General features: G+C 43.9%; 3 protein-coding genes across 3 annotated transcripts; 1 reads left to right on the top strand and 2 right to left on the bottom strand.

Annotated features, from left to right (window-relative positions):
* Positions 1-95: 95 nt before the first annotated feature.
* On the bottom strand, positions 96-5,675 carry LOC311309873 (serine/threonine-protein phosphatase PP1-beta catalytic subunit-like). The gene is made up of 8 exons (XM_084439211.1): positions 5,623-5,675; positions 3,940-4,071; positions 3,126-3,356; positions 2,697-2,801; positions 2,449-2,520; positions 2,187-2,338; positions 1,855-1,989; positions 96-1,741 (listed from the first exon to the last, which is right to left on the bottom strand). Exons 1-8 carry the CDS (start codon positions 5,672-5,674, stop codon positions 1,637-1,639), a joined length of 984 nt encoding a protein of 327 aa, XP_084295337.1. The 5' UTR covers position 5,675; the 3' UTR covers positions 96-1,636.
* Positions 5,676-6,048: 373 nt separating this feature from the next.
* On the bottom strand, positions 6,049-18,450 carry LOC311310568 (phospholipase B1, membrane-associated-like; the record flags this gene model as incomplete). Its single annotated transcript, XM_084440078.1, has 42 exons — positions 6,049-6,309; positions 6,637-6,711; positions 6,825-6,920; positions 7,073-7,177; positions 7,354-7,435; positions 7,625-7,719; positions 7,872-7,937; positions 8,050-8,130; positions 8,231-8,282; positions 8,384-8,483; positions 8,621-8,664; positions 8,795-8,862; positions 9,323-9,381; positions 9,486-9,546; positions 9,713-9,790; positions 9,874-9,945; positions 10,058-10,153; positions 10,488-10,592; positions 10,710-10,791; positions 10,928-11,028; positions 11,414-11,479; positions 11,612-11,692; positions 11,787-11,838; positions 12,032-12,140; positions 12,326-12,369; positions 12,495-12,568; positions 12,707-12,765; positions 12,937-12,997; positions 13,102-13,176; positions 13,388-13,459; positions 13,567-13,641; positions 13,777-13,884; positions 13,974-14,049; positions 14,143-14,213; positions 14,415-14,480; positions 14,577-14,654; positions 14,781-14,832; positions 14,944-15,028; positions 15,696-15,730; positions 15,854-15,917; positions 16,216-16,269; positions 18,375-18,450. 42 exons carry the CDS (start codon positions 18,448-18,450, stop codon positions 6,049-6,051), a joined length of 3,312 nt encoding a protein of 1,103 aa, XP_084296204.1.
* A 1,059-nt stretch (positions 18,451-19,509) lies between these two features.
* On the top strand, positions 19,510-21,483 carry ypel5 (yippee-like 5). The gene is made up of 3 exons (XM_084440405.1): positions 19,510-19,625; positions 20,086-20,252; positions 20,452-21,483. The coding sequence occupies exons 2-3, from the start codon at positions 20,112-20,114 to the stop codon at positions 20,674-20,676; spliced, it is 366 nt and encodes a 121-aa protein (XP_084296531.1). The 5' UTR covers positions 19,510-19,625; positions 20,086-20,111; the 3' UTR covers positions 20,677-21,483.
* Positions 21,484-23,158: the final 1,675 nt, after the last annotated feature.

Genomic DNA, 23,158 nt, shown 5'->3' with positions numbered 1-23,158 from the left:
TAAAAACATTAGTCATGACTGGAGTAGGAATGTTTTGCACTAACACTGCAGTATAGCAGACATAAGACACAAGGGACCAAGGGTTTACAGCACTGTTTTGTTTATTCCATTCAAAGGATCTGAAACACTTGTACAAATCTCTAAACACTCTTAGTTTCCAACTTGAACCAATGGATTAACAAGGCAAAAGGCAAGATTAAAAACCAAAATCTAGATTTGTTTTATTCATTTGAATGTTCCTGTAAATGTGCATTAGTTGGACATGTGTGAAGCACAGTCATATTAAAGATAGTACAGTTAGCGGTACATGAATCATTCACTTGCTCAGTCATCCTTCTCTCCTGGCTGTTCTTACAAAGATTTGCCACTAGGTGGCAGCAATGTTAAAGTAAAAGTGCCATCTCTGCCTTCCATGAGCTTCATGAACATCTTGTTGACCTCGCTATGATGTCATAAGTAATGTTAACATCAAATGAAAGTGCAAAAGAAAAATGAGTAACAAAACTATATAACAGCTGGTAACACAACATTTGTGCCTTGCACCTTTGAGTATCTTACAACACTTCCCAGACCTTCGCCAATGTGCTCCTACAGGCAGGCACAGCATAAAAGTAATGTCTATAACAAACAGTCCTCAGTAATGGAAGCAGGATCAGAGGATCAGCTCTTGATCAGGAAGAGATGCTGGTATGCTGGATTCAAACAAACAGGTATAATGTTGTACACCTAATTTGCAGGGCCTGAGTTGGGGCCTACATACTGTGCAGGTGCTTATATGCCAATAGTTTCATACAGATATGGATTAGAATATGTTTGCTTTGGATACCAATAATGTGTATGTATAATATACATTTACACCAGTACTTTCAAGGTCATGTTAATACTTCATAAGTCCCCATGAGGAGAAAACATTCTGGAGTCTGACGGGATGAAATAACATCATTCAATCTCACCTTCTCAGTTACTGTAGCCAATATGTGGGAGGAAGATGGCCAAGTTCTCAGTAATATTATGAGTAGGTTACATGTTAGCAGGGTACATGTGAGAGCAAGCAAGACAATATTGCCGACAATTTTAAAAACAACTAGCTATAGCTCTTGAACTTAAGTCTCAAAAAGTGAAACTTCAATATGGGTTGCTAAGAGTGTCAATTATACAGATTTATCTATAAAAAAAAAAAAAAAAACATTTTTAAGTATTTTGTAACAACTACTAGATCTGGCTTTTTGTGACATCCCCAAAGTCTGGGGGAATCTGGGGCAAAGAGCCCATCCAACACACTCATGTACAAACAAACACTCTGAAATCAAATTCACCACATGTTCATCTGAAGGCAGAAAAGCATCCTTTCCAAAAGCACTGCCCCTTCCACAAAAGGTTAGTTTCATATTGCTGCCACTTTGGAATAGTGAGGGCTGAGCAACACGCCATGGCATTGAAAAAACACTATCACTGATATTAATAATGAATATACAACAAACAAGCAAAAATCAAAACATTATTCACAGGAAAATGTATGCTTACACTAATATGAAAGCTGAGAGGGAGATGGAGTAAAGTGCTCCCCACAGACTGGAGGGGGGGGGGGGGGGGGGATGTTGCAGGATGAGGGGTGGTAGAGTAGGGGGCTGGTATTTCACCTTTTCTTGGGGGCTTGGGCAGTACGGGGTGGAGTGACAGGACGTCCTGAGTTCACCCCTCCATACTGGTACTTTGCTTTTTTCTCTGATGGCTTCAAGATCTGAGAGAGAGAGGGGGGGGGAAGGAGAGAGTAAAATAGAGAAATAGATAGTGAAGCTAATAGGTACATTCCCATCCATGTACATGTTGGTGTGTGTGTGTGTGTTTTCTTACCTGAAATGAACACATAAGAGACTCATCCACGCTCATCATGCCACCAGCGTTGTCAAACTCCCCGCAGTAATTGGGGGCAGAGAACAGCGTCACCAGCTGTCTTTTGGCAAAGAACTCGTACCCATCTTCAACAACCTGTAGGACACCAAAGAATAGGCATCATTAAGTAATATTACTCAGCAACATCACATTGGTGATGTGCCATTTTCCCTCAAACTGGTTTCTTTCAATGTCCTTGGCCTGAATGCAAATCAGTGGCATTTCTCCATAGCCTTTGGTCCCGAGCTTAAACTGGGTCCCTATGGAATACAGGTCAAATATATGAGATCTACCTGGTGAGCTCTGCAGATGAGGTCCAAGTCGTGGCGGTTGAGGAACTTGCTGACCACGTCGGCCCCGAAGGTGAAGGAGACACCCCGGTCGTTCTCTCCCCAGCCCTGCACATCCTTGTCTGGGTCCGACCACAGTAGGTCACACAGCAAGCCTGTGGGAAAGCAACAGAGACACATGCTACTCCATCTCCATGTCAAACAGAAACACATGCTACTCCATCTCACTCCGCTGAAAACGCACACGCAGGATGATGTACTGTACCTGTGTCGGGGACATCGGTGGGCCTCATGATCCGTCTGATTTGCTCCATGGACTGCAGGTCGGGGGAGAGACCTGGGGGAATGGGAGGAGTGATGTGGGAATGGGAGGAGTGATGTGGGGGAATGGGAGGAGTGATGTGGGGGAATGGGAGGAGTGATGTTGCGCGTGGTGGTGAACAGAGTTGAACGCAGCGACCAGGGAGAGAAAATAACCCGTGTGGAGAAGCCATTGACGAACACCACGCATACCTCCGTGACAGCAGAAGATCTTCTCGTCGATGATAGCAGCGATGGGCAGACAGTTGAAGCAGTCCGTGAAGGTCTTCCACAGCTTTATGTTGAATCTGCGTTTGCCTGGGGAACACGGGTAGAGAGCAGGTAGAGAGGGAGCACACATAGGGTGCCATTTTAAACACTTGATCATGCACATGATTCGGTATGGAGCTAAATACATACGAGTACATATCCAAGTCATGGCATAAACTGACTACTGCACTGACTCCTTGTAGTCTAATTGCACTGTTAGGTTTTGAACTGTTTGTATCTTACACTGTCCTGTCCTTGTACGTGTCCATTGTTGTATTGTTGTAAAGCACCACGGTGTCACAAAAAAAATCCTATGTATGTAGTACAAATGGCAATAAACAAATTCTGATTCTGATGCGTTTCCCCTCTTACACTCATCATAGAAGCCGTAAATACGGTTGATGGAGGCACACTCGTGGTTGCCCCTGAGCAGAAAGAAGTTCTCGGGGTATTTGATCTTGTAGGCCAGCAGCAGGCAAATGGTCTCCAGAGACTGCTTCCCTCTGTCCACATAGTCCCCCAGGAACAGGTAGTTAGCCTCTGGGGGGAAGCCTCCGTACTCAAACAGCCTCAGCAGGTCTGTGTACTGTCCGTGGATGTCACCTGGGGGGCAGAGAGGGGAGAAAAGGCTTGTGAGAGGAGGACACACTGGAAGGCATGAAGAGGAGAGTGAAAGCCTGAGTCAGAGTGTCCTTGTTGAAAGGAAGCTGGGCCTGGCTCTCTCTGTCCTGCAAAATGGAAACTCAGGGGAGTCCCCCATTTAGATGTGCCTGCTCTACTTACAGAGCAGTAGTTCTGCCATGGTGCCCTTTCTCCCATATCCACATGCTGACAAACCAATGTGTGAGTCCAGGAGTTTAGAGAGATCATTTCATGTCTCTTCAGAGGACAGGGGGATGTGAGGTTCTGCTCACTTTGAGAGCAGAGGTAGTGGGACAGGGATAGACTGGGGAGGGCCAGGGTAAAGACCACAGTATAGGTGTATGGAGGTACAGTACTATGGAGGGCTGCAGAGTATGAGAGGTTTGACAGGAAAGGCTACTGTACAGATTACAGTACAGTCCAAGAGCAGTGTAGGAAGACTACTGTCACTGTACTGACCACAATTGAGTCGGTAGTACTATAGAAGGCTACATAGTATGAGAAGAGCATAGTACAGCACATGGGCCAGTGTAACTGTACTGACCACAGATTTTGAGTGGCGCCTCCAGCTCCAGCAGAATGGGCTGGCTGAGGAAGATCTCACGGGATTTGATGCACAGCCCCCGCACCTCCGTCTCCGTCATCTGGACGATCTTCCCTGGGCGACATCCTCGCACTGGAGGGGGAGGAGAGAGGAGCAGTCAACACCACCATCATCCCGGTCACTATAATCTTCCATGGTCATCTCAGCTATACACATTAATGGATTTCACTTCATTGTCCATGAAATTAATTTTCATTATCATTATGTGCAGTTTTCACAATCACCTAATGATAACTCGATAAGCCCTAAAGAGCAGCTGATTGTCAGGCAAAACAATCAAATTAGTCACGAACTTTCTTTTCCCTTTTTTGTTTTTTACTAAAAGACCTTTGAGGCCTTGTTCTTTTCCTAACTGAACAGGAAGGAATATTGCAGCAATAAATTACATTGGATAAAGAGCAATTCAATTCAATAAATTAAAGGCTTGCCATCTGAGTTCACTAAATGTGCTGTCAAAAAGAGGTGAGAGAGAAGCTTGTAGTAGGCTTCAGGCACTGACAGTCTGATCAGGGACTGTTCAAAGTGGGGCAGAGTGTGTGAGTTGTGAGGATGAAATGCTTGGGGGTTAGTCGATCATTGTGTGGCTACTTGTCAATTGAATTGGCAGAGGACGACTGTAATAGGCTTATATTCATTGGGTAAATTGTTATTTAGCAAGCTAAAAAATTATCATGAAAAAAAAGCACGGAAAAAGTTATTTCACAGCTAGATGTAACATTAAGCTATATTTCATGCCGAAAAAAATGACAAGAGCAAACAACGGTATTAGCTAAATACCAGTGAACATTATTAACACTGTCACTGTTGTTGGCAACCACATTTAGCACAAAGCACATTTATTTCCCCGAGTCTGTCAATGTGCACGATCGTTGTCGGGCAGGAACGACCGATTCCCATTCGGTCTGCACCTAATACATCCATGGTCTGCACCTAATACATCCATGGTCTGCACCTAATACATCCATGGTCTGCACCTAATACACCCATGGTCTGCACCTAATACACCCATGGTCTGCACCTAATACATCCATGGTCTGCACCTAATACACCCATGGTCTGCACAGACACGGCGAGGAGGGGGTGTGTTCCCTATACCAACGACGTTAGTGACGTTAGCAAACGTTAACATTACCGCTGGGAGCATACCAAGGAAGCTTCGCTAGTGTCAAATTCTCAACGCTAGCTAACTTAACTGTTTATATGCCAATAATAAACACATTTAGCTCACGCTAGCCTAGCAATCTAGACGTGGCAAATCCTAAAAATAGACTAACGTTAGCCAATTGCCATGGTAGTCGTTATCTATAACGCTAGCTAACGCATAGCACTAGCTAACGTTACAAAAATAAAATCTGGAAAAGGTCGGCCGCTCAAAGAGCACTTTGTTGACCATCGTCCCATCCTGTCTTGACTTATTCGTATACGCAGGCTGCCGTGCTAGACGACGGCGCTAGCTAGCACTAGACATTGCGTTAGTGCCTAGCTAACGTGAGGTAGCTAAGGCTAGCAAAACATATGATCTGAAGTTACAATAGTGCTTCCAACACCTGAACAGAAATTCCTTCGTGCCACAGGGCAATATTACACACCATACCGTGAAAGAAGTATAAATTGCATAGCTACCTTCGAGCAATCGAGAGATGATGCTGTCTACGTTCAGCTCGCTCTCCGCCATGTTTTCTAATAACCCGGGAGCTAATCATTTTTTATCAGATTTACCGCCAGGGGGCGTCAGAATGGCTTGTATCTAGATAGCTGGAGGGTGAAACGGCGTAACTAATATTCATCATGGTCTCTCTCTCACCAGTAAGATCCAAATGTAATTTTTATTGTTTAAATAAATATACATCAATACATTCTTAAAGATAAGGCATACAAAATACAATTTACAAAACAAGTGGCAAATCTACATGCTTGATAGAAAATGCAATCATCTCAATTTGTGTGAAGTTATGTGTGTGCGCGAAGGAGACAAAGAGAGAGAGAGAGAGAAAGGGAGAGAGGGAGCATGTGTTTGTGAGAAAATAATAGTGTCAAAACTATATATCATTAAAAAACAGTTCCTTTCATCTCTACAACTGTATCCTCCTTTTTCTTCTGATTCTGGCGCTCTCTACAGGAGAGAAGGAGCCAGGTGACCCCCCAACCAATAAGTAAACCAATGATGCCAAGAGCCACGGGCACCCACACTGGTATAGAGGAAGGGCACTTCGGTACAGGGAATGTGGGGACTGGGTTGGGGTTGGTGGTGGTAGAGGGTACAGGTGGGTTTGGGAGGCTGTTGACCTTGGTGAAGATAAATGGATGAGCCTAAAGGATTGAACACATGTAGTTACAAACAGGCAAATCAACTTACAGGAGACCATGGGTTCCACTTTAGATGAAGTGCAGCTGATTAAGGTTTCATTAAACGTTCATAAAGCCTCTATAAACATTACATGTATGATAGGTGGACATAAACACAGTCTGACATAAAACACAGTATATGACATAAAACACAGTATAATGACATAAAACACAGTATAATGACATAAAACACAGTATAGGTCGATAAAATACATTCAGTGGTCAATATAATAAATAGTGAAGAAGGTTATTGCACAGTCTAGTCAAGTGGATATATGTGGATATACATACCTCAGAGGGGCAATGGATCTTGGAGCGATCATAGGTGAAGTTGTTGTACACCTGCTTCCTGCCCACTGGCTCCAACTGTGAAAACAGCAACACTGTTGCTTTACAAACCAACATATGAACCTAGAAACACTCTGACGTAGCTCATGTGTTGAGTAATTTCAGTTAGTTCTTTGACTGCGCCTGCTCACCATGTTGTTCCAGAGAGAGATGGCCATCTCAGAGTGGGCTCGTTCACTGATGTGGAAACAGTCCACAGAGAAGAAACTCAGGTCGGCCTCTCCCACCTGTGAAAACACAAGGTCAAGGTAAGTGTGTGTGTGTTTGTGTGTGTGTGTGTGTGTGTGTGTGTGTGTGTGTGTGTGTGTGTGTGTGTGTGTGTGTGTGTGCGTGCGTGCATGTACAATAAATAGGTGTGTAAATTATACATTTCACTAACCCCAACGTAAGGGACAAATGAGTTGCGTAAGTAGGGTTGGAGGACAACAGTGAAATCTTCCCGTCCATCATAGCGATCCCCAGAGATCAGGATTTCAGTCTCAATCTGTTCAGAGCCAAACAGAGCAGAGAATAAAAACATAGAAAGTTACATTCCCGTTAAACTCTATTTACCCACATACCACAATTAATCTAAGTCTGTGCATTGGCAAAGATGCCATATTGGAGTAATACATTCCAATTGTTCTAATGGACTTTTTCCATATTTCTGGCTGTTCCAACCTGGTATTCCTTGTTGATCCATTTAATCTCCTGGAGCTCTGGAGAGTTGTCGTCAGGGTTTATAAGGCAGGGACACTTATTTCTGTGAAACGCAGACACGTGAACATTCTTTAACCTTGTTCAAACACATTGTGTACCGTACTATACGCATGATTGTGATGCAGTGGATCTTTTCTCTTTGGGGAAAAATGCAGTGAATCTCTCCTCTTTAGAGGTACATTTGTAAAAATTGACACAGCTAAAGGGTCAGATTCAGAAAAGCAGTACAAACCTTTGGAGTAGAGAGCAAAATGTGTCCTTCTTCTTGATTGTCCTGAGCGGATCAATCTGTACTATCTCAATAACATTGACCATTACCCTCGGCACCTAGAGAGAAATAATGACCGGGGAGAGATGACATATTCTGTCAGTGACACGTTGACAGTTTATTTTACAAATACCTAATTGAAAACCAATCCTCAATAGAAAGGCACAACTTGAAAATCTACACTCACATAGCAATGCTCATCATTACTAACCTCTTTGTACAACATGTCCAGACTCAACATCAGATGATGGCTGTAGTTCTGGGGTGTAAGGTTGTTCTGTGGAAGGTACAGAACAAACAACACATTACTATATATCCAAGATGTGCCTCTCACAACACTACTGGCGCTGCATGTAATTGTGTGTATAGTGTATGGAGAGAATGCATACCTGGTCTATGCAATAATGACAAAGATCATTGCCCCCAACAAATATGGTCACAAGCTTCCAATCCTTTTCGAAATCCACATTCTTTAAGGACAATAAGGAAGGAAGAAGACACTGTTAGATGATCATAGCCTAATGCTTGCAAGCTATTCACTGAGAAGAGTCAGTAATGATGGCCTCTTACCTTGTTATCTTTCATGGCCTTGATGAGAGCTTGGACCTGAGCTGGGATGGCACTGAGGAGCAGCAGAGACATGAGAGTGTTAGCATTAGAATACAAGACAGGAGATGAGGAGTGAGAAATTACTGGACGACTCGTGAACCTCGCTGTACTTACGAAGTCTTGGCACCAGCCACGGCCATGTTGAAGCCCTTCTGAAACGAGCCTTGGCCCTTGGAGAAGCCCTTGACTGAGGGGTTGAACTTCCTCAGGATATCTTGATATGAGAGCGAGGGAGGGACACATGGAATCAGCTAGTCCATATTAAATGGGACCATCTGTATCACCCACAGGCATTGTTTTAAACTTTTATACATCTAGTGGTCATTACTGTATGTACATTCTGAAACTCACTTGGTAGTGTGGTGACCGTCTCCAAGCTCTGATCCCCTCCAATACTGCAATCATACGGACACAAGATCATTTGGTTGATTAAGAGCACAGTATGCACCATGTGCCACTGATTAAGGTCTAACTGTAGAGTGGTCCAAACCTGTGCATGTGTTATGAACAGTAGGCCTACCGTACCTCCATGATACTCCTTTATACTCTCTGTTGAGCTCAAAGATGTTCTTAGACTTGGCTCCAACCCCAGCCTGTGAAAAGAGGACAACCAGGCTTCAGTCCCATATATTCACATAGGAACAGACACCATACTATCATACCATTCACAGTGAGCAGAGAGGACAATAATGATGCAAGCAAGACAGATATTACTGTAAACTGCATAAAAAAACATTGAACTTCAAAGGTTTGTTGCGATTGCCAAACTAGTGGCTGATAACAACTGATTATATAAACCAACAGGCAATAAACAGATCTTGAGTCTTGAGTCTTGAGTCTTGATTAGAGAGTTCATAGATCAGTGATGTTGCTTTCTGCAGATTCCTCTTCAAATAAATGTGTTTCTTTAAAAGATATACATACATGCATACATAAAATATATACATACATACAAGCATTCACACATGCACGCACACACACACACACACACACACACACACACACACACACACACACAACACACAACACACACATACACACACACTCTCTTACAGTAATTGAGTCACCCAGCGCTGCCACCACTTTGATGTCTGCTGGACGCAGCCTGTGAACTGGGAAGAGAAGAACAGATAGGAGAGCATACAGGCACACCAGCAACCCCACAGCCTGCTGTCAGCGATACTGCAGTGGTGCAGCTTCCAGATCTCAGTCTCACCTGAGGTAGGCACTGTGGTGGAAGGTGCCAGGGACGGACAGGAGAAGTCACTTCCCCAGTTCTAGGGGAGAACAGACACACAGACATCTATTATCTTCTAGTGTGTTTCATGTTTAATGCCATCATCCTTTCCACATCACTGACTCACTAATCAACAGGTTGGCCACATTAACATCTAAACAGACACATTCTCCCAAAACCTTTAGAGATTTATATAAGGTGCCTACCGTGACTGGTGGAGGCGGTAGGGTGGGGCCCCGATAGGTGTAATTGCTGTTTTGATAGGTCCGCACAAATGGCGAGCTCTGAGAGGAAAACAGTTATGCAATCTTAACCCACTGTTTTTCCTCACATTCAGAGGTCAACATAAAATACATGTTGACAATACCTTAGAAGGGCATTTCACAGACGTCAAGTTGTTGAAATCCTCTTTGTCAGTCTTGTTACCTAGAGGCTCCAACTATGGGAAGACAAGAGCAAATGGATCCATTGACTTATGGTTGTATAATCATGACTCCTCAAAAATATGAATCTCTATGTGTAATGTAATCTACTGTGCTGTCGTGTCTGACCATGTTGTTCCAGAGAGAGCGGGCCATTAGACTCTGAGCCTTCTGACTGAGATGGAAGCAGTCAGGGCTGAAGAAGGAGCGATCTGGACGGCCATCCTGGAGCACAGAGATGACGAAATATAGTGTGTGTGAGTGTCTCAATGCAATGGATATTGAAGAACTACCACGATCCTGCCTCTTAAGCACCTATTGTATTTTTAGTTTGCTATTCTTACACTTTGCCTTATTATGCTCCTAGTCACTTGTTTAAGAAAGGAGATGCACTGTGAGTTCTGGGAAGTAGTAGTACAGTGGCTTTTCCTACGTTAAATGCAATTATTGTAAGTCGCTTTGGATAAAAGCTTCAGCTAAATGACTGTAATGTTATGTAATGTAATGTAATTGACCTAGATAATGCCGTTAAGATGAGTGAGAATGCAGTGTCTCCTACCTCCAGCAGGGGGACGATCACTTCTCTGAAGAATGGCTGAACGATCACGGTGAAGTTTGTGTGCGTGTCATACCGTCCTGACTCCACAAGCTCCATCAGTGAAAGCTGAAATCATAAAATCACAAGGAAGTAACGGTTTAAAGTGTATCAGTCCATAGAATAGAATCAACGCCAGTGGTCTTCCAAAGAGATGTGCCCCTGCCCAGTTAGTGTCTGTCATACCTGATAACCTCGGTTTAGATCCTCCAGATGTTGAAGAGCTACAGAGTTTTCCTTCGGCATGATAACACAGGGACACAGAATACTGTGGGAGAGTAATAATGACACATTGTCCATGTAGACTAGACTTTCAGTTCATCCATTTGAATACACAGTAACCTGGATAACACAGTAGTTGCAGGCAGGGGAGGATAACAGACAGATTGTGGGTAGACACATACTTGACCAGCCAGGTGGGGCACTTGAGGGAAGGGTCCAAGTGCATTTTCCTCAGGGGGATGATGTGGAGCGGCTCCACTAGGTTGACAATGGCCCGTGGTACCTGAGACAGAGTGAAAAGGAGGGAGAGAGAGAGAGAGAGAGGGAGAAAGGGAGAAAAGGAGAGACGGAGAGATAGAGAGAGAGAAGGAGAGAGAGAGAGATAGAAAGGGAACAAGAGATGGAGAGATCTTGTACACACAATGCAATAATGTATGCACAGTGTCTTATAAGCCCATGTGGACACAAGTGCCCGCATGTGCTTGAGTGCATGACACAACTCAATCAATCAATCAATCAATCAATCAATCAATCAATCAATCAATCAATCATAAGCAGAAGCAAAGGAGATTCAGACAATAGAGCACACAAAATAAATGATGTTACATTTCATCCTGGCTGAAAGAAAATGTGAAAAATAGGGAGCTAAAATCCTGCCTTTTTCCTACCTGTTTGTGAAGGTAGTCCAGTGCCTCGCGAATGTGCCGCACATAGTTATCAATAGAGTAAAACAGCTGTGAGTGAAAATGAGGGAGAGAGGGGGTTTTAGGAAAAAGATAGCAAAAAACATATAACCAGGGATAACAGAGTTCGCTATTTATTGGGTTAAGGTCATGGTTTGTACTGGCATAAGTATTAGTACTCACTGAGTTGGAGCAGTGTTCACACAAGTCATTGCCTCCAACAAACATGGTGATCATCTTCCAGTCAGATTGAAAGTTGATGCGCTGCAGGAGAGGAGATATCATGAGAACATGCATGGCCGTGAACGAGGATCATTTACTGTTAGGATAAAAAGAAAACAAATCTCGATAGTCTTACCGGGTCACTTTTCATCTTGGCTACAAGGGTTTGTACTTGCTTTGGCATGTTCCTGAAACACATGAAATACACACGCGCGCACACACACACACCCGCACACACACACACACACACACACACACACACACACACACACACACACACACACACACACACAATGTATTAGGATCCGAACATCATCCCGAACATTACAGTACAGTCATGCGGGTACAGCGTGTTTGTTCGGCAGATGTGGGGTGACTCACTTGGCTGTGGATCCTGCCACAGCTTGGTTGAGGAAGGCCTGGGGGGTGTCCTGCTTGCCTATGCCAGTAGAGTAGCCAGTCAGGAGGGGGTTGAAATGCTTCAGGATGTCTGTATAACAACAGAGAGAGAGGACACTCACATAAACCTGGGGGGACACTTCCAGTCCACAGATCATTCCTAGAAGTGATTCATGTGTGAGACATGATTCATGGAAGACATTGCCCACTGTCCTAAAGCTAGCAGGCTCAGCTGATTGTGTGAACTACAGTAAGATGACAGGGAAAGAGGCTTACTGGGAAAAGTGGTGACGGTGGTGAGGTTCTCATCTCCACCGATACTGGAAAAAATAACCCAAAGGGGAATACACAAGTCAGTCTATCCAAACAACCGAGAGACAGGTGGACAGACACAGACACAGGCCTCTGGATGGCTGTAAAGCAGCTACATCCTTATAACACCCACCTCCAGGATAGCCCTCTGTACTGCCGCAAGACATCCAGTAAGTTGTTAGGGTTGGCATCAATACCGTTGCCTGCCTGTTGGTCAGATACACAGATATTCATAGGGTGAGTGACAGACAGCAGCAGCAGCAGCTAGGTAGACAGGACACTCCCTCATACATACAGGTAAAAGACTAATCCAGGAAACAGGATCCCCAGAACAACCCGACTCACTGTCAGAGAGTCTCCCACTGCAGCCACCACCTTGATGTCACCGGGCCGGAGGGCGTGAACTAGGGAAGGACGGAGGACAGGGCAGGACATGAGAACGACACACACCAATCATTAGCAAACCTCCAGGTGAAATTCGAACCTTACACCATGCTGTAGATATGCCGCGATAACAGATTGCAGCAGCGTATCGGTTCAATCCGAAAGTAGCGGCTACTGTAGATTCTTCTTACCCGAGCTTGGCGGGGAGTTGGAGGGGCTGAGATCCTCGCAGGGCAGCTCAGTGCTCATGATCTGAAGACAAGACGTGCAGAGCACATCCATAATCAGTACCATGTATAGTGTAAAGATCTCCATAAGACAGAGCACCACCCTTGGTCAACATGAAGAGCACTCACTGGGTTGAGAAGGGTGGGCTCACTGTGGCGGTGCGCTGATGGAGAGTTCATTTCTGTCCTCAGGAAGGGCAGGATCTGAAGAAAGAGAGAGAGAGAGAGAGAGAGAGAAGGAGAGGGAGAGAAAGAGAGAGAGAGAGAGAGAGTTTTATCTCATTATCTCTATATTGTACCACACTGTTTCTCTTAAGGGTTCTTATGAACAGGGACAAACCACTTGCTCATAGCTGATAACTATGCAGACTTTGTGCAGACTGTGTTGGTGCATACGTGTTCCACCCTCTCCTACCTCTGTGGGGCATGGTACAGAGATGATCATGTCATTGTCCGCCGTGGTCCGCTGGCTGTTAGCAGGCTGCAGCTGAAAGACAAGGGATTCCATTATTTGCTTGTTTGTTATGGCAGGGAAGACAATGGCCGTGTGTTGGATTGTGTTGCACAGGCCCTGTCGCTAGCTGTTTGACTCACCAGGTTTGCCCACATCTGCACCATCATTTTGTCTGTGTGCAGTGATTCTTGTGTTGCAGAAGGAACCCTCCCACTCTATAGGAAGAACATAGAAGCACATTTGTGGTATAGCAATGCTAAACATGAAGCATACAATGAGGCGAGGATGTTACTTAGTGTGCTGATGGTTCGGGGGCGGGGTGGGGGAGGCATTAGTTGCTTTTCACTCACAGAGACAGAGGCGGGGTCTTTGATGAAGGGGGTGTCCTGTAGGAGGACAGTGAAGTCACGTCTGTCACTGTACCAATGTTTCTCCATCAGGTGGTGATCTAGAGACTCCTGTTGGGCACAACGAAAGTATGTTTGAGGAACAATTTTCTCCACATAAGTACTAAATAGGTGGTGAGGGGGAATACGAGTTAGTGCACCTGCAGAACATGAGTGAGCGTGGCCCTCAGCAGTTTCTGCTCTCCTCCAATGTTTCCCTCCATACATGGGCACATCCTGTCAATGGAAAATCAAACCAACTTCAATGACCACCAGCCTAAATGAATGCTTTGAAATTCAGAGGCTTGAAAAAGGCTTGAAAAAACTCACCAGTTCTGGTAGGCTAGACCAGTATCATATTCGCCATCCCATACTGCAACACTGACAATGCTCCGCTTCAACTGCAAATACATTGAAAACAGAGTTAATAAGATGTCAATAACACAGTCACGCTTGTTTCAGTTTATGTTATGTGGATTTGATTTGACGGTGATTTTAAAAAGGCGAACACGCAGAATTGAAGCCTTTATTCCAAATAATATCAACTGAAACAAGTGTGACTGTGCCCCTTTAAGGATGTCTCCATCCCTGTGAAGACATACCTGTGAATGGAGCACCTGCAGGGCGAGATCCACCTGTTCCACAGCGGCTTTCATGGTTGAGCTGACCTGCCGACACACAAGCACAATCTCACTCAAAGGAACAGAACTAGAGTGCTGAACTTACTTAACTAACTGGTTAGTTAAGAACGTTTGACTGCTGACCTGGTCATGACAGGCGCAGAGCTCGTCCACCTGGACAAACAGCAGCACCAGCTTCCAGTCCCTGTCTGCATCTACGGCCTGTCAGAGGGAGCATGAGTCACAATCACGGGTTAGTATTCCTGAAAGGCATGATGCCACAACCTATTCCTATTAGACTTGGTCCAGGTTGGCTGATGAGAAAGCATATTGTAGTCTCTTAAATACCTGGCTACTCTGAAGGGAGAGAGACAACTCCTTTGCTTGCTCCACTAGACTCCTGCAAAAGAGAGCGACCTGGCCTGAGAATTATATACACACAGACACACTACTATAAATTGGTGACTTTTTGAAGGACATTGCATTCTTTCTGAGGATTGTTCGGACTAACCTGCGCTGTGAGAGGTCATGGGTATATGGGTTCATCGGATCAGGACTAGGACTGATGATTGCAGGGTTGAACAGGTTCATCAGTTCTGGGATAGAGAGAGGGGTGGATGGGAGGAGAGGGAGGAGCTTGGTTACTAGCAAGTTAGAGAAAAAGAACAAGGTAAATCAATGTAATCAGCATGTGATTAATCAGTCACTAAGTTGAGACTGCTGAGTCAACATTCTCTTTGTCACTGTTGTCTCTTTAGTTTGTTCAGGCTCATATATTGATTATGTTCTTTATCTTGTTTAAATGTTCTATCGTAATCCACTCTGGATTCAAACTTGCTGTCTGGTGCCTATCAGGGATAATTATCATTATCAGAGCAGTAAAGTTATTACACAGTAGTGTAATGGCAAGTTAAATCCACATTCAATTCAATTACCATCACTGATATTAATTGCAGTAAAATCACACTCCATGCCTTAGGTCTTACATACTTTGAACTGAAGGCCAGGTCATCTTAGAGATTTCGTTCATCCCAATGAACAATGATAGTGGGTGGAGCGATTTAGGGATGGGTTTCTAGGCTAGTGAATCAGTCGACTGACAAGACTTTACCATCCAATCATGCATTTTATAGAGATTTTATTTGATTGGACTTAGACAGTGGTTTGGTGCTGAAGGTCACAGGTCAATGATAACATTGAGGGACACTTTCCAAATTGGCTCTGGAAATATAAAAGGTAACAGACGTTTTAATGAAGGCTTACCATGAAACCTTGATATCACTCTTGACAGCTCACTGCTGCAGACAGAAACGAGAACAAATATAACTGGCCTTTCATCTCTAATTCTGTTATAATCATCCCAGAACATCCTGGGTCTTGGTTAGCCCTCTGGCCTACCAGTATGCACCAGAGTAGCTCACCTGTGTGTTTTGGGGAGTCCAATGGCTGCAAGCATGGCCACATCTGAGGGTCTAACACTGTCAGCTGCACGGAGAAAAAAGTGGGGAAAAGATCACATAATCCTGTTTTGGATGGTCAACTCAAGTCAGTAACATATTTAAGATCAAAGAATCAACCGATTTCTAATACAGTCATAGACTGATCTTTCTCTAGGAGGTCACAAGTAAGACTACAACCTATAGGACAAGCCTTTAGGACAACATAAAGAAGCAACAGGGTTCAAGGCCATACAAGACTATTCCCCTTATCACAGTAAAGCACAATCACTCTCACCCTGTCAGGCTATTAATAACTAGGCTACTGTATATCACTAATGACTCACCTGAGGAGGGAGGGGGCTGGGAGGGGGAGGTTTGGGGACAAGGTAGTGCAGAGGCTGGGGAACAATGACAGAAAAAAAAGAAAAATCTAATTTCAGTCCATTTCTGTGTGGAAAAAATAGCTGTACACCGAGAGATAATAATTAAGTAGGCTAACATCGTGTTAGAAGAGAGGGAATCATTCAAATTTACCAGCACGACTCTGTTTCACAGAGAATACTTTTCATTTCCTAAGACACATACAGTAGTGTGGTTACTGTGAATGTCATCCCTGGACTCTGAAGCTGTATCATTATTGGAAAACAATAGCTACAGTATGTGAATCAAACCCAAAACCCCAACCATATTTGTGTTTATGTACAAAATGCATACAAATAAACAAAAGCCTGATGCAACATGAATTAATGTTGATTGCAGGCAGATTCACCACATGAATACAACTTGACACATGCACCTGCACACTTAAAATGGTTAGAATGGCTAGAACATGCAAGTGCACAGATAGAGTACCTGGTGTCACTGAGAGCCCCAGCAGCATTATAGCTATTAGTGGAAGCATCCTTCGCCTGAATGTGTCAGAGACGGTCCTTGTGAGCCACCTGTCCTTCCTGTCTGTCCTTCCTGTCTGTCCTTCCTGTCTGTCTGTCTGTCTGTCTTCCTGTCTGTCTAAACTGTCAAAATGTACTGCTCACAATCCCACACTCCGCTACTGTCCATTCTGCTTGCGGCGCAATTGACAGATATACCTGCTCCAGGTAAACCAGACACATCATTCATGTGAAGAAGGGGTGGGGCTGACCTCTTGCTCAAGAGATGCAGCTTCATGATTACAGCATTTTACAATTACAAAGATTTTATTTTTATCCTTGAGATACAGTACCATCAGTGGTGAGAGAGAGTTGTTATGTCAATTTATTATTTTAACTTTAAAGCTCCTTTCTTGAGAACAGCTGGGTCTCCCCAGTAAAAAGAGTGACAGAGAAATAACAGGGAGTATAGTTGAAAATGCCTGGTTTCAATAGTTTAAAATGACCTTTATGACACTTCACTACTACTTTTTATACTAAAAGTAATTTGTTCAATAACTCCATGATCATTTACAAAAAAGTAATGGTGCGTATTGAATAACTGTATTTTGTGCTTGTGCAATTAAAGTGCATTTCCCTATTGTGGTTATACCGATTAGAAGAAACTGATTGTGAAACAAGCTACGTTTAATTTCTTTATAGGGTGTCTTTAGAGCAGATCCTAATCATCAAGTGATATCCTGCTGCTGCAAAATACTGTAGGTCAGTGGGATGATACAAGGTTTCATCCTTTATATTCATTATCAGATCAGATATCAGAGATTACCGGGTTTAGGGATTGCCAGAGGGTAAGGTGAGTGAGGATGAACTTAAAGGGTAACTACAGTACAGACAAAAAACACAGTAGCCTGTGTACAGTAGACAACCATGCAGCCCTCTTCTAGGACCCCCACCCCATGTCACTTTACATTGGCAAGTTTCTTACAGTTATTTACAGTACAGCCTTATACTTCCTACATGCTTCACGTTGCTGTTATTGTATGAATGTTTTGTATTATATGAAAGTTTCACTTTTTGAATTAAATTCTGGAAAATAATGAACTTTCCACAATATTCTAATGTTCTGAGATGAACCTGTATATATTATCTTACCTTTTCTGTTCTTCCTTGTTGCGGTAATATCCAAATCCTCCCCAGGGATTACTAAAGTTTATCATATTTTATTTTACTGGAGATAATAATCATCATAATCAAAATTCCCTCAGTTATATAATTTGATATCATATTGTCATGTGTATGGCATATCTTACAGGAAATAATTAAGCCTACAAATTCTGGTGTGATGAGTCCAATGAGGTTGGTTGCAATAACTGACAGGGTTAGGCAGAGTTGAAGGATCAGAGATCACAATCAACAATCCTGATAACAGGGATTATCTACACGAGTCTTATCTTCCTCTCAAGGACACACACTCTGACGGTGTTCTACGGTGCTCTATCTTCTTTTGGTATTGCTTATCTCTGGCTACATAGGACAGTTTGTGCTGCAATGCCAGTTGCAAGTAATCCATGATTCCAAGTGAATTTTACAGGTTTGCCTGTCCCAATCAATTATCTAATGAATGAATGAGCTACTCTCGGCCTGTCCGATGGCCTGTCCGTCCGTCCTTCTATCCAAACTTTCCTTGGACACCTTCGGCCTGACAGCCATGGCACGGGTATCCACAGGGGTCCCGGACGGATTGTGACAGGGCTGGATTTTTTAAAATTAATTTATGTTTTGGCTCATTTTAACATAGAATACTGATCTGAGCCACCAGCCAATAGAAAGAGTGCTCTGAATAGAACTCCACCCCCAGCGTTCTAGCAGTGTAGCCTACTCTAGAATTATTATTATTTTTGCCTGCTCATCAGCTGCAAGGAGCTGCAGCTTGCCCAAAATTAGTGCGGCTGCTCTGATACAAACTATGAATAAACTATTACCTCACGCCAGCCTACTATATAATTTTATTTTGTTGTTGCTCAGCTCCCAACATTAGTCTGTTCTATTGTCCACCCAATAGTAGCTAGCTAGCTTGCAAACAATAGCCAAATCAAGCTATTATTCAGAAGGGACTTGCCAAACAGCATGTACGCTATGTTCTGGGGGAAGACGGGCATATAATGGACGAAATGGACAATTACTGATTGCTCCAACAGGTATCAAGACTAGCAGATAAATTAATTGGATGGGCTAAGCTAGAGTGATAGCAGACGTATTTAGTTGGTGTCCATAGTGCTCCAACGGGTATCAGAACTAGTATTATATAATAGGCTATGCCCATCATGACTTTCCAGTCACTTTCTTCAGAATCAGAATCAGCCATTGTAGTTTTTCAACATGGAATTTGCTTCCAGGCACATATCATGGAGATAAATGGACATGGCTGCAGGGACAAGACGGGACAGAGCAAAGAAGACAGTGCAAGGACTCTCTCTATCTCTCTCTCTCTCTCTCTCTCTCTCTTTCTCTCTCTCTCTCTCTCTCTCTCTCTCTCTCAAATCCGTTCTTGAGTTTGTTTCGGATGACCAACAAGTCTACCCTACGTGTCTACAGACAGAAATCCTATCCCCCTTACCTAACCCCCCAACCGAAACCTAATCCTACGGCCTCTGCGTTTATGGGAACTAGCCTTTACTATTTACTGCCCTCTTGTGGTATTTCAAATTCCCTAGTAGTGGGGGCGGGGCGAGGTTAACCGGATGTTGATACAGTCTGCGGAACAGCTGTGGTGAACAACATAGCAGCAGACACGACATTGGAAAAACGGTTGTTCAGAGTTCATTAAACGTGTTGACCCTCATCAAACCTGTAAAGAAGATCGATCAAACCCGAACGGCTCATAAGTAGGCTACTGAAATGTTTATTTAATTGCAGGCAGACTAGAAGTTAAATATTCTCTGAGATGGACTAGCTGTGTAACATAGGTTCGAGTTCGTTAGGATTCAATTATGTGTTTTGTTGGATAGACTACTCACTTTGAACTATCTTGATATTCTTGCGATATGTACAGATATGTAGCCTACGTATAAGACTACGTAGATATCTGTTGAGTAATCAATGTGAGCAATCCTTCCCTGCTTCGTCCTAATGACACTAGTGTGCCTTTTTATAGAAGAGACACGTCACGTAGGCTACTGTAGTCATACTCAGCACAAAGAGATAATCCGCCACCATAACAGCACCATCTTTGTTAATATCAGATGTTTCACCGTTCACATGAGACGTTCCCTGTCCTCTCTCTTTCCAGATTACTGAACTGTGTGTGTGTGTGTGTGTTTAATGGGATTTCTGTCTTTCCTGAAGGTCAATCTAGGGCTGAAGGCAGCACAATGGGACGGATATTCCTGGACCACATCGGCGGGACCCGCCTCTTCTCCTGTGCCAACTGTGACACCATCCTGACCAACCGCTCCGAGCTCATCTCTACACGCTTCACTGGCGCCACGGGCCGAGCCTTCCTTTTCAACAAGGTGAGCGCAGCAGTTCAGGCCATATACTTCTTGAATATAGATTGAACACCACTTTAGTTTGTTCTTAAGAATAGAATAGAATGGCACTTTTGTCCAACGAAATGGAAAACTGTCCTCAGCCTTACCTTAGGTCCAGAATATAGTAGTCTACTTGTTGCAGGCTGTTCCTGGGGTCATAACATCTGTTGTCCTCCTCCAGGTGGTCAATTTGCAGTACAGCGAGGTGCAGGACAGAGTGATGCTGACAGGCAGACACATGGTGCGCGACGTCAGCTGCAAGAACTGCAACAGCAAGCTGGGCTGGATCTACGAGTTTGCCACCGAGGACAGCCAGCGCTACAAGGAGGGCCGTGTCATCCTGGAGAGGGCGCTGGTGAGGGAGAGCGAGGGCTTCGAGGAACATGTACCCTCAGATAACTCCTGAGACCCCCTGCCAGCACACCTGGCAACCCTCTGTGTCCCCTAAACTGCTCTCCCATTGGCTACCACCTACGGCAGCAGCTTCACACCAACAAGTGTTCAATAGCGCCGAGATTAACGAGCACCTCATTTAGTCTGATGTTCACAGATGTTCACTCAAAACAATGCTCACAGGCTACATGTTATAGACGTGCACAGTAGATCTACCACTTGCATGCAGCACACATGCTTTGGGTGCAACGTCTTCGTTGGTATGTGGGAGTAAAGCAGTCAGGGACTGAGTTCAAGTTTCAGAGAGCTTCATGGACAGGTGCGCTCTCGTTATGTCATAGTGTTACAGCCCTGTCAATTTAAACAGCTCTCAGTTGAATGAGAATGGGCTGGGGTGTTCCCTCCTAGTTTGAAAAAGAAAATATTTTTTTGTATATCATTTTTAATATCTTTTTCTTTCCATTAAATGTATACCTTTCACATTAAGAAATCTATAAACTATTTGCTTGATTGATGCTATAGATTTTAGATACATGTTCAATGAAGCATTATCCCATACAGTCAGCACACATGGCATGTATTGTTTCTTGATCTGAGAATAAAGAACAAAGATTGAGATGGATTCAGTTCTGGCCACTCTTCTCTACCCACCCCGTGTTTAAACAGACAGTCAGACTGGACACTCCAGGCTCTTCTTTCTTCTTATAGACTGCAGGTGGCTTCCCAGATCGGGATGTGACCCAGACCACAAAGTGGAGATCCTCCATCTTGTTTTACTGCCATTATTGACCATTGCTGTAATAAGTTCTGATGTACTTGTTGGTGGACTCTGATTTCTCTTTGACATGCTTCTTCTTGTATGATGGTTTATTTCAAATAAAGTCAATGAATCGGATTCAACAGGAGCATTATAATGTCTAATTTTTCCTTCATAGTGATGGGAAATGCCATTACTATTATGCCTCTGCTGAATTCTCATCCACCGAAATATTGAGTGTGTAATATGTACTAACCTATACCTCCATTGTAATAACTTTTGGAAAAAAATAAATATCTTCATATGGTGCCTGGAACAGCCTCTGTAGGGAGCAATGCAAATGTTTTGAATGATCATAATTCAATCTCAGTCAGGAAACTCACACAGACCATACCCTCCAATTCAGTTTATTCTTCCTCAGCAAAAATGAAACTTAATAAAATAAAGAGAAATAAAAACTGAATTATGTTCCTTTTTATACATTTAACTAAATATGCAGCTCTATGCTAGTGTGTAAGTAAATCAAAACAATATATGGTTAAATAAATTTTCTTTTAAGATACAGAAAGATATTCAAATTTTCCATTTCTCATTAGCACTCGGAGAACAGGTCTCAAAAATATCAAAATAAAACCGCCAGCCACGACATCTCACCATCACACTCTCCGTCTTTCACTATATAATAATTCTCAAACAAGTGGCCGGCGAATCAGAAAGGGAAGGAAGGAGAGGGAGTGACTGAGGATCGGCATAGTCGAGTGACATGAGTCAGGGTAGGAAGTAGGGGTACGGGAAACAAGAATGGTTGGGAGCACAAAGTCTGAGGAGTCAGGATTGTGTAGGTGTGCGCAGAGGGAGTAGGAGAGCCAGGGGATTACGAGAGAAAGAAAAGGAACAGCAGCACCGCCACTCATTCAAAAGGAAAAAGGCAGAGACAGAAAAGGGCTCTGCTTCAGAGGTTCCGTGTGACTCAAGTCCATTTGTTCAGTCTCCCGTCCAGCCGAGTGGAGGCGGGGATGGCTGCATTGTCTTATGGGGGGGAGGGGAGGGGCTTGTGGTCCGGCAATCAAACCAAGCTGACGGAGAGTCTCGCGAGAACAAACACGGCCACACGAGAACTGAGCCGACATTCTTACTCTAAACATACACACAAAACACACACTTGAGGTTCAATCCAATGCCATGCAGGAGCCGAACCATTCGATGGACTGGGCAGGGGGAGGAGGACAAGGGAGGCTGGGGGAGAAGGTTGACATCCCACTATTTGACAACCTGAGGAGTGGTCATGGGACAGGGTTATTCTCCATTCCCCCATGACGGTGTACTGGAGAGAACCGCTGACGACCAAGGGTCCGGTAAAGAGAGATAGGTCAGTTTAATCAGGTATACTGGAACAGTCGTATATCTTTCATGGTCAGACAAAGCAATTGCATGAGCGGGGTGCACGAGAGCAGTCATGTTGAGATATGAGGATAGAGGTGCTTAAACTGACCGATCCGTCTTTACAGAGTCCCCTTTGAAGACTGGGTGAGTTAAGGCTGTGTGAACATGCGAGACTTGAGTGTGGCTCCACAGATTGCCATGGAGAACCTGTGGTTTAGTCCAGAGTAGGGTCCAAACAGTGCCCTCTGTAGGGATCAAGACTTTACAGGAGTGTGTTCAAGCTCGCATCCAGAATAGTGGGGCAGGTGCGAACTAATGCAACCATGCTCATTCCCTGCTCGCTCGCTCACTCACT

This window comes from Borostomias antarcticus (assembly GCF_949987555.1).
Source record: "Borostomias antarcticus genome assembly, chromosome: 6".
Classification (NCBI taxonomy): domain Eukaryota; kingdom Metazoa; phylum Chordata; class Actinopteri; order Stomiiformes; family Stomiidae; genus Borostomias; species Borostomias antarcticus.
Note: the sequence above shows the minus strand (reverse complement) of the source record. Positions and strands in the feature narration are given on the sequence as shown.